Source organism: Ranitomeya variabilis, chromosome 5 (genome assembly GCF_051348905.1).
Source record: "Ranitomeya variabilis isolate aRanVar5 chromosome 5, aRanVar5.hap1, whole genome shotgun sequence".
Classification (NCBI taxonomy): Eukaryota; Metazoa; Chordata; class Amphibia; order Anura; family Dendrobatidae; genus Ranitomeya; species Ranitomeya variabilis.
Genome location: NC_135236.1, coordinates 104,471,869 through 104,483,339, shown reverse-complemented (window position 1 = coordinate 104,483,339; position 11,471 = coordinate 104,471,869). Strand labels below are relative to the sequence as shown.

General features: G+C 43.8%; 1 protein-coding gene across 1 annotated transcript; it reads right to left on the bottom strand.

Annotated features, from left to right (window-relative positions):
• Positions 1-8,312: 8,312 nt before the first annotated feature.
• On the bottom strand, positions 8,313-11,430 carry SNRPG (small nuclear ribonucleoprotein polypeptide G). Its single transcript, XM_077263083.1, has 4 exons — positions 11,315-11,430; positions 9,916-9,938; positions 9,677-9,801; positions 8,313-8,499 (listed from the first exon to the last, which is right to left on the bottom strand). Exons 1-4 carry the CDS (start codon positions 11,344-11,346, stop codon positions 8,449-8,451), a joined length of 231 nt encoding a protein of 76 aa, XP_077119198.1. The 5' UTR covers positions 11,347-11,430; the 3' UTR covers positions 8,313-8,448.
• Positions 11,431-11,471: the final 41 nt, after the last annotated feature.

The window sequence follows — 11,471 nt, the reverse complement described above, 5'->3', positions numbered from 1 at the left end:
GATCAGGCAAAAATATTCAAATTTTTCAATTTTAGTTAAAAAAAAAAAAAAAAAAAATCTGGTAGCTATCACTGTTAATCAAGTTATGGCGCCCCTGGGGTTCTTTTAATTCCTTTTGCAGAATTTCTCCCAAATGTGCCCAGCGTTAGTCACCCATGCTCAGACTGGACGTGTAATGGACACAGACAGCACCTGGAGGGCCCCATTGACCTACAATAGGCCCTGTGCACACCACACTGCACTAACTTTGCCTTAAAATAGATCTGAGCTGAGCCTCTACTGCCTCTTCAGTTTCTTATTTTGTGAATATTATTAGATCTTGTTACACGAAAACAAGATCTGTTGATGTAAATTGAAACGTCCGCTCCTCCTGCGTAACTACAAACTATGAAAACTGAGGTTCTTACATCCAGGCCTCCTTTTTGATATTTTATTTTCTTCCTTAACATAGTAGAAAATAAAAACTCAACGAAGTATACATACCACTATTCTCACGCCGGTAGTAAATGACCTGTTAACATTAATGTTTCCAATTTTGAGGGAAAAAAAATAAAGGAAAAATTAGTAACAGAAGTCCTGAAAAATCTGTGTTTACTGAGCCGAACTGATGGGTTAAAGGGAATGTGTCAGCAGGGTTTGGCCTCAATTTATATGGGCATGTAGTTCTTTCAAAGACATATCCATCAATACTTTTCCATGGCCGGGTCCATTACTGAGAAATTGGTTTTATGCAAATTGGGCTGAAGAGTTTCCCTTAATTTACAGGGAATCTGTGAGCATAAAATGACTGTTCAAACCAAGCGCAGGTGAACGGTGTACTCTTGATGTAACCAAACGGCTCAATGCACCATCCCACCTATTTGTTTTCCATCTACCCCCATCTTCCTCTAACTTCATTGATAGCACTTTGAAGGAGCCAGAGGAGAGCAGAGATGGATGATGGACAAGTAGGTGGGAATGTGCAGTCAAATGTTCGATCACACCAAGTTCCTTGAATAGTAGTTTTTTTTTCTTGCTTATACAATCCCTTTAATATTGGTGCTAAAAAGGCACTATTGTGTTTCCAAAATGTCTTTTATTAACAGGATATAACACTCTCACCTGCCCAAACCTCATTGCCAAACCCTAGACATTCCTGTGGGTGACTAAATAATTCCATATTGAAGGGGTTGTCTGTAATGAGAAACCTTTTTAAAGTACTAAAGATTCTGTCTCCAAATCCAAAGTATAAGATTGGGTCATGCCTTACCTGTGTCAATATTACTTCCATAGATGCAAACATACCAGGGACATCTGATGATTTAGGGCGCATTTACATGAGCCATTTTTTAAGATCAAAACGAAGACAAAAATGGAAAGATGTTTGCAAAAATTGCAGTGTTTTTTTGGAATAATTATTAAATTATGTGACATAAAGAGTCAAAGACAAGTTTTGTAAATGTATCAAAACTGCAAGCATGGCTAGAAGCCACATTGTCATCTCATTACCATCACAGGAGACATGGGGTATAGCAGGCGATGGAAAGCTCGCCTCCTAACACTCTCTGCACTGTGATCTCTGCCCGTGGCACAGTTTTCTAATTTAGTCTTGTGTCTGTTCTCAAGCAAAAGTGCAAGAGAAAGAATAAATATTAACATAAAATTAAGGAGTCAACAGGAGCCACAGGGCATTACATTTAATTAAAACGTGAGTCTTCGAGGTCTGCACCCTGTGGTGGTGATGTGGAGAAGAGGGCAACCACCTGCACGTCTTAAGGTCCTGTCACATCATTCTGGCTTAAACGCCAATTAAAACAAAATGAACATATACCCTGCTGTAAGTAAAGAGGTATGAGCAATAGTGCATATAAATAGCATTGGCTACTTGGTAAACACTGTTTTTGATTGAGAAAAGCCATCCCACAAGCGTCAAGGTGTACCCAAATTCGGGATGGTCCTAACCTGTAGTACTTTTTTTCTTTTTAAAGGTTTAAGTAAATGCAAGTTAATATTGATCAGATTACTGGATGTCCTCTGCAGGATGATGTTGGCTCTTCTTCTACCCAGCAGCATCCTCCCTGTTTATAAATAAGATGTCTAAATAGGGAGAAATGATGTCACAAAGACATTTGTGCAGCGCTCTGAAAATGCGTGACTACATCAAGCACTAGTGCTTTACATCTCAGCTGCTGATGCACAGTAGTGTGCAATTCGTTTTCTGGTACTTAGATGAGGTCTTAGAAATGGTGATATTTCTCCTCAACAGTCCAAGTGGTTTGATGGTCTTTCCCATACGAATGTACAGTATATGCCACTTGTAATTACTTTTAACAAGTTAGGCTATGCGCACACGGTGCGGATTTGCAGCAGTATTCCATGCGTTGTACAGTACCATGTAAACCTATGGAAAACCAAATCCGCAGTGCACATGCTGCGGAAAATACCGCTGCGGTTTATTTTTTTGCAGCATGTCAATTCTTTGTGCGGATTCCGCAGCGTTTTACACCTGTTCCATAATTGGAATCCACAGGTGTGAAAACCGCACAAAACCCGCGGTAAATCCTCAGGTAATCCACAGGTAAAATGAAGCGCGTTTTACCTGCGGATTTTTCCAAATCTGTGTGGACAAATCCGCACACGAATCCGCAACGTGTAAACATACCCTTAAAGATTCAAGACTATAATTGGCATAAATTGACCACAATGCTTATTTAAGGTTTACCAATAAATAATCAATAACCGCTCCGTTCCATTTGGTTCTAGCTGATAACCAATCAATAATCAATGTACTTATTCATGGCCTAAAGCGTTGGCTCCCTTGAAATTGTTCCAGAAAATTAAGTATTTCTACCAGAAAATTATTGAAATTATACTTGTTATACACATTTATTTCTTTCGTACATATTGGAACAACACAAAAAAAAAATCAAGAAACAAAGGCGAATTGAACATCATTTCACACAAGACCCCAAAAATGGGCTTGACAAAATTGATGGCACCTTTCCAAAATTGTGGGTAAACAACCTTGTTTCAAGTATGTGATCCTCGTCCAAACTCGCCTATGGCAAGTAAAAAATAATCTCAAGATTACAAGTCTATCTCCAGACATATTGATATTCCTTTGTCCATTGTGTGCAACATAATCAGGAAGTTTACAACCCATGGAGTGTAGCTAATCATCCTACCCGTGGCTCAGCAGAGAAAAATTGATGAAAGGCTGTAACGCAGGATTGTCCGGGTGGTGGATAAGCAGCCCCAATCAAGTTCCATAGAAATTCAAGATGTCCTGCAGGCTCAGGGTGCATCAGTGTCAGCACAAACTATCCATTGACATTTGAATGAGACCAAGAAAGATCCCACTGCTGACACAGAGACATAAAAAAGCGAAGTTTCAATTTGCCAAAATTTACGCGAGTAAGCAAAAATACTTCTGGGAAAGCGTCTTGTGGACAAATGAGACCAAGATAGAGCTTTTTGGTAAAGTACATTATTCTACAGTTTACTGAAAATGGAATGAGGCCTGCAAAGAAAAGAACACCGTACCTACAGTCAAATATGGTGGAGGTTCAAAGATGTTTTGTGGTTTTATTGTTTCTGGCAATGGGTGACTTGACAGTGTGCAAGGCATCATGAAATTTGAAGATTACCAAATGGTTCTAGGTCGCAATGTTGTGCGCAGTGACAGAAAGCTGGGTTTAGGTCATTGGTCTTCTATCAGGACAATGAACCCAAACATACTGCAAGGAGCACCCAAAAATGGATGGAAATGAAAGCGCTGTAGAGTTCTGAAGTGGCCAGCAATGAGTCGATCTAAATCCAATTGATAACCTGTAGAGAGATCTTAAAATTGCTGTTGGGAGAAGGCATCCTTGAAATATGAGAGACCTGGAGCAGTTTGCAAAAGATGAGTGGTCAAAAATTCCAGTTTAGAAAAAAAAAAAAAAAAATATATATATATATATATATATATATATATATATATATATATATATATAGTTTTCTGGGAAAAATTCTCTATTTTCTGGAACAATTTCAAGTATAGCAACACTTTCATCCATGAATGTATATCATAAACCATATTCTCCCAGACTGAGAGGCAGGCAAAACCGCCCTCTAAAAATGCAGAGACTTTTGAGTATTGTTTCCTGCTAGTTTTCAGTGATGGTAACATTTTAGCTCTACTCCATGAGAGGCACAGGTATTTGCTGTATATAGACTGCTCAAAAAAATAAAGGGAACACTAAAAATCTCACATCCTAGATATCACTGAATGAAATATTCCAGTTGTAAATCTTTATTCATTACATAGTGGAATGTGTTGAGAACAATAAAACCTTAAAAATGATCAACGTAAATCACAACTAATATCCCATGGAGGTCTGGAGTTGGAATGATGCTCAAAATCAAAGTGGCAAATGAAGTTACAGGCTGCATCACCTTCAGTGGAAATGCCTCAAGACAAGGAAATGATCCTCAGTAGTGTGTGGCCTCCACGTGCCTGTATGACCTCCCTACAATGCCTGGGCATGCTCCTGATGAGGCGGCGGATGGTCTTCTGAGGAATCTCTTTCCAGACCTGGACTAAACCATCCGCCAACTCCTGGACAGTCTGTGGTGCAACGTGACGTTGGTGGATGGTGCAAAACACGATGTCCCTGATGTGTTCAGTCGGATTCAGGTCTGGGGAACGGGCAGGCCAGTCCATAGCTTCAATGCCTTCATCTTGCAGGAACTGCGGACACACTCCAACCACATGAGGTCTGGCATTGTTTTGCATTAGGAGGAACCCGGGGCCAACCACACCAGCATATGGTCTCACAAGGGGTCTGAGGATCTCATCTCGGTACCTAATGGCAGTCAGGCGTGCTCTGGCGAGCACATGGAGGGCTGTGCGGCCCTCCAAATAAATGCCACCCCACACCATTACTGACCCACTGCCAAACCGGTCATGCTGAAGGATGTTGCAGGCAGCAGATCGCTCTCCACGACGTCTCCAGACTCTGTCACATGTGCTCAGTGTGAACCTGCTATCATCTGTGAAGAGCACAGGGCGCCAGTGGTGAATTTGCCAATCCTGGTGTTCTGTGGCAAATGCCAAGCGTCCTACACAGTGTTGGGCTGTGAGCACAACCCCTTCTGTGGACGTCGGGCACTCAGACCATCCTGATGGAGTCGGTTTGTAACCGTTTGTGCAGACACATGTACATTTGTGGCCTGCTGGAGGTCATTTTGCAGGGCTCTGGCAGTGCTCCTCCTTGCACAAAGGCTGAGGTAGCGGTCCTGCTGCTGGGTTGTTGCCCTCCTACGGTCCCCTCCACATCTCCTGGTGTTCTGGCCTGTCTCCTAGTAGTGCCTCCAGCCTCTGGACACTACGCTGACAGACACAGCAAACCTTCTTGCCACAGCTCGCAGTGATGTGCCATCCTGGATGAGCTGCATTACCAGAGCCACTTGTGTGGGTTGTAGAGTCCGTCTCATACTACCACGAGTGTGACAGCACAACCAACATTCAAAAGTGACCAAAACATCAGCCAGAAAGCATTGGTACTGAGATGTGGTCTGTGGTCCCCACCTGCAGAACCACTCCTTTGTGTCTTGATAATTGCCAATAATTTCCATCTGTTGTCTATTCCATTCGCACAACAGCATGTGAAATTGATTGTCAGTGTTGCTTCCTAAATGGACAGTTTGATTTCACATAAGTTTGATTTACATGGAGTTATATTCTGTTGTGTTCCCTTTATTTTTTTGAGCAGTGTATAATAAATAAGCCCACACGTGGAGTCTGCGCTAAGTGAACAATGATGAACCAGCACTAAAAACTAGTACAAATATAAAAAAGTGGTGTAGTTTCCTGCCTATGATGTTGTACGACTGGAGTCATCATTTGTGGAGGTTTGTCTTTTGGTATTCATTGACATTCTTCAAACTTTTGCATGTGGTTTATAAATTTTGTGAATAAGAAAAAATGTTTGTCTTTTACCTTTTATGTACCCTTTTAGAGGAGAAAAGTTGGTTATGACGCTAAAATGTCACAAAATTTGAGTGAAAATAAAACCGGCAAACACGTATAAAATACACTTCTAAAAAGATGCAAATAAAAAAATTGGCACAAATCAAAAACCATCCAAAACTAGACAAAAGTGCAAGTGAAATAGATCCATAGACACTGTCTGGACTTAAAGTGTAAAACCGGCACATATGACTATCCTGTGCTGAATTTTAGATAGGTGGGTTTCACAACCGAGATTAAAAGTCCATGTGCTAACCACAATTTCAGGACCGGACGCGGGTCTCCTCACCCCAACTCGGTACTCATATGCTAGTAAAGCTATGCAGTCTGGGTCAGGAGGCCTAAGAATATTTAGCAAATTTCAGTCCATACTTAGACCCCAAATGTAGCTTTTTAGGCCTCAGAAGTTTGGGAAAAACCACACCAATTTCCATCATTGTTTCATTGGTGTCAGCTTTTTCCATCAGTGGTTTTCTGATGTGCAAAAAAATAAAAAATAAAAATCTAAAACTTCGACTTATTAGGCCCCTTCACACATCTGTATAAAACTGGAATTGGAAAAAACAGGAGGGTGTCTTCAGTTTGGATAAGTGTGTCATCCGGGTGTCCGTTTTTACCATCAGTGTTTTTCCCGTATGGATTAATAACAAAGCTTCTCCTATACTGTGCACTATTAAACATGTACAGCACACAGATGCCCTCCATACGCTGTACATGTTTTTTCATGGACCCATAGACTTGTATTGGCCCTCGTCATCCGTGCTGCCGGAGGATAAAATGGATATGGGTCCATGTATTTTGCATAGGCACACAATCTGTAACATGGACATGTACACAGCAGCACATGTTCTAATGGGCAGATGTGGCATCCATGAGAAAAAAAAAACGGCATTCATACCATATGGGTGATTTTGATCCGGATTAAAAAAAAGATTTTTTTTTTTGTGGACACGCACTCTCAGAAAACAGTCATATGAGCAGCTTCATAAACTATAATGAGTACTTGTTCCATCTGTGAAAAACAGATGTCTGAATGAGGCCTTTACCTGACATTTCTTAACTACACTAATACAGTGAGTCCTTGAGAAAGCCAAGGGCGAAACGTACGTCTTAGTCTTTATTTACGTGTTTTATTGATAAGTCTGCAGTCACTCTGTGTGACTGCAGACTTATGAATCCCTCCAGCAGATTCTCTGTGAACTGTTTGGATTCGCTGGTTTCTGAGTCTGAGCAGGTATGTAAGCGTTATGCATAGTCCAGGGCAGAATCTCTAGTGGGCGCAGCATCGCTCCATACACTTGGATTGAGGGAGGCCACACCATAATGATGTGGCTGTCCAGTATGGCATGGGGCAGGGCCCACTACAATGACTCTGGCAGCGAGTATGCATTATTCATACATACCCTCCAGTCCCGGCTCAGAAACTAGCGAATCACAGTAGGGCACAGTGTGTGTGCTGGGGGGTATTCATAAGTCTGGGGTCACACTGTGTGACTGCAAACTTATCAATTTAGAGTGGACAACCCCTTTAATTTATGACACTAATTATATTGTGGTGTATCTCTACACCAATAGTGTGGCAAGCTGCAGCGGTGTACAGCAAGGTCAGAATATCCAGGATAAATTATGTGGGGAGTCATTCCTTGAATCTCCAGCATTTAGTGCTACAGTTGGAAATCTGATGCCGTGACAAGCTCACCCCAGCAATAACAGCTGATGGCTGGGGGTGACAGGGGTCTTTTTGCTACAGGGGGCAAAACAGTTATCAGAGTGAAAAAAGCCTAAATGTTCAGGCTACATGCTGCCATTTTTCGTCATGACAAACTTTGGTATAACATAGTATTACTTAATGCAGGCAGGAACCTGCTGCTGTGCATGAAGCAGGTACAGTATGGGCCCTAGTGTTTCTGCTGCATTTTGTGCACCTGCCTTTATCATTAAAATAAAAGGAATATTGCAGAATAAACAAGGATTGGAGAAACGCAGACTTATGGGCAGCGAGTCCCTGTGTCGTGATTTACTGCCCCTCAGAGCCTGCACTCAGCACTGTATCAGGCTCACTGTATCCAAATTCACACTGTCCTTCTGAATGGGTGGAGGAAGATGTCCAGCTGCGAGAAATGCAGCAGCGGGGACTCAGCATATTATTCGAGCACGCCCGAGATACTCAGATAACGCAATATCTGAGCATGCTCACTCATCACTAATGCCCAGTTGAAACAAACAGCAAGACAGACTCCATCTTGCCGACTACCTCCAATAGTGAACACATTTGCTTCAGTGAGTAGAATATTTAGATCATAAAATGCAGCACTCCACATTAACTGAAAAGTTTTAATACAAAACAGAAGTTACACATAAAAGTAAAACATCTTCTATAAACATCACAGATTCAGGATTCTCAGTAATATGCTATGTAGAGCGGGTCTGGGGGTCTTTCATCTGTTTCCACGGTTTTATACTCGTTCCAAAGCTTCCAACATAATGATGCTGTTCCCTCTTATAACCTGAAAAGACAAGAATGGATCCCATATCACATGCGAGAACTGGGGCATCAGATCATTAATGTTTAGTAGATAAACGGTTTCTATCCTGGGAAGGAAGGGGAAAAAAACCCCCCAAAACTTCCCCAAAGGACCTTCCCTCCTGAAATCCAGAGATTTGACAATCAGATCATCTCTGCCATGTTGTGAATGGGCTTTTAATAGGTGCTGGCAGATTACTAAAATAGATGGAAAACCAATAGATCAAAAAATGCGGGCCCCTTCAGCAGAACAGCGCTCTCATATCTACCGTGAAGGCTACAGGAACATAGGTTCAGGCAAATAAATGGGGTGATGTAGTAGTTGTTGGCGCAGCGGGTGGCTGGTAACACTGCTGTGCAGGAAATTGAGTAAATCTGAAGCAACTAAGTGCTGCAAATCATCAAATCGGAAGCTGGGTTGTGATACAACTAAACTAAAGGGAACCAGTCATGTCAACAGTACTGACTTGTAGATATGGTGTGAATCGCATTCTAAAGCCATGCGGCCACTGCACTGAAAGCCTGGCTACTGGGAGGAAATTAACTTTATCCCTTGGGCTTTCAGTCATAGTGAACAGTGGCTGCAACTGATGGCCCGGCTCTGCAGTGCATCGCTGGCTGTCAGTCAGTGCTGAGATGTGGTTACAGCCACCGATCACTATGCACTGAATGAACTCAAGCCTATGAATAAAAACCAGAACAAAAACTTTACTTCATGTTGGTAGCTCGGCCTTCAGAATACTATTAGTCTGCTGATTAACAATATGTCTGCAGGTTTATGGCAAGTTGGGGCACGACAGGTGCCATTTAAGGACCCTCTACAGACTGTTAAGGGAGCCCGTTTCTTAACAGATCACATACCCGTCTTTTGTATACATTTTGCACCTATACAAGCATTAAGCGCCATGTTATTTTCATATGTCTCTAATGTGTTTTTTTGGGGGGAGAGGGGGTTCCAGATAAACTTGTGACATATTTGATTGCACATTTTAGTGAGATAATATCTCTGAAATACAGTGTCACATGGATCTTTATGTGGCGGCACATTGACTTCACGGATCGTCAGCTGGTTACTCCTGACTGCTGGCACCTGTGTGAGGAGCAGCAGTCATAACTGTGGAGCTGGCTCTCCTCGCCCACTTACCACCATGAGCACTTACCACCATGCCAATGTTGTTTTGGTGCCCAGATCCAGACACCTCCGTGCACTCATCTACCACCAAGTTCATGAACGGGTCAAACCCTCTCAGGATCCCTTGTACATGTCTGCCGCCATTTAGTTTCACTGTAAGATGACAGAAGAATAAAGGACAAGTGAAAAATCAATAAGTCGGACTCTACCCAGTGCTAAAATACAAAGAGTAGATGCCACGGGGGGCCGCGCACAGAGGACACTTACATGACAACTTCTTGTCCATGAACCTAAAAAGAGAATCCAGAGTTAGTAGAAGGAAAACATACAGATAATGATAAATGTAAGGACCTGGTTCTAAATCATGGAAATAACGGTGCCTGGTCCCTTCACCTTTCAAAAACGCTGCACGATCTGGTTGCTACTGGCAACGGCCCCTTTTTAGATTGGTCGTGATAATCCCGGCACTTCGCATTGTGCCAAACCAAATTATTGGCCATTTCCACAATGTATCGTGCACAAATACCAGAACTAGCACACGGACAGTGATGTGGACCCGCCGAACACCCCAGAAGCCAATCACAGTCCATGTGAAAAGTAAACCCTGTGATCAGAGATTTTTTTTTCTACATCCTTTTTTTATGACAAAGCTGAATGTTTTATGCTGAATGTTTTATCAGGTGGATGATGAAAGATTTGGCCCTCTAACGGGAACTTGTCATGTTGGGAAATATTTACCTGCTGATAATACACCAGAGGGGTCTCAGTACGGCCCACTGTGTAGCGAGTGGAGACTCTGACAGCTCCAATGAGTGGAAATGAGCGGCTGCAGGAAGAATACAGCTTCATTTTCTCCCTGTAGCCTCTGATCTAGTAAGGCAGGGTTGTAATGCTATTTCCCGGAAGATTAACCCTTTCTGAATAGCATTTCCAGACGACAGGTTCCCTTTAAATGTGATTTCTCCCCATACACCGACATGGCATAGTCACAGAATATAAGTCTGCAGGCAGGGGGACAGGGGCAGGCAGGAGGACAGGGGCAGGCAGGAGGACAGGGGCAGGCAGGAGGACAGGGGCAGGCAGGAGGACAGGGGCAGGCAGGGGGACAGGGGCAGGCAGGGGGACAGGGGCAGGCAGGGGGACAGGGGCAGGCAGGGGGACAGGGGCAGGCAGGGGGACAGGGGCAGGCAGGGGCAGACAGGGGCAGGCAGGGGCAGACAGGGGCAGGCAGGGGCAGACAGGGGCAGGCAGGGGCAGACAGGGGCAGGCAGGGGGACAGGGGCAGGCAGGGGGACAGGGGCAGGCAGGGGGACAGGGGCAGGCAGGGGGACAATGGCAGGCAAGAGGACAGGGGCAGGCAGGAGGACAGGGGCAGGCAGGTCATCTGAGGCCTTGTAGCTTCATATCACCACAAGAGCGTGTGCAGAAACACTGCCAAGCTAAAAGCCAATCAGAAACCAGCTTTCATTTTTTTAACCATCCATTTGCAATGAAAGCTGTCATCTGATTGGTCGTGGTGGGATTCTCCACCAACCCTGACAGCTCTGGGTTCTCGCACCGCAGGCGCCATGCTGCAGGTACGTCCCCTCCTCAGGCCTGAAGACAACCGGGAGCCTATCAGTAGTTATGTAGCCCGCGCCCCCTCTGCAGCCCCCGGGGGTCTTACTTCTTCAGCTCGGGCGGGTGCGCTTTGCTCATTTTCCTTCCTCGTGTGGCGCCGGCTCGTATCACACAACAGCCTCAGCCGCCAGGAAACCAGCAACGTTTTCACAAGAGGCGCACACTACTGACGTAAGAGGAAGCGGAAAAGGCGGTGACGACGG

Bases quoted from the DNA above. Each gene is read 5' to 3' on its own strand.
- SNRPG (XM_077263083.1), bottom strand. From the start codon at position 11,346: ATGAGCAAAGCGCACCCGCCCGAGCTGAAGAA. The intron at 9,939-11,314 runs GTAAGACCCCCG...TTCTCTTTTTAG, and splicing joins CACCCGCCCGAGCTGAAGAA to GTTCATGGACAAGAAGTTGT. The intron at 9,802-9,915 runs GTAAGTGTCCTC...GTCATCTTACAG, and splicing joins CATGGACAAGAAGTTGTCAT to TGAAACTAAATGGCGGCAGA.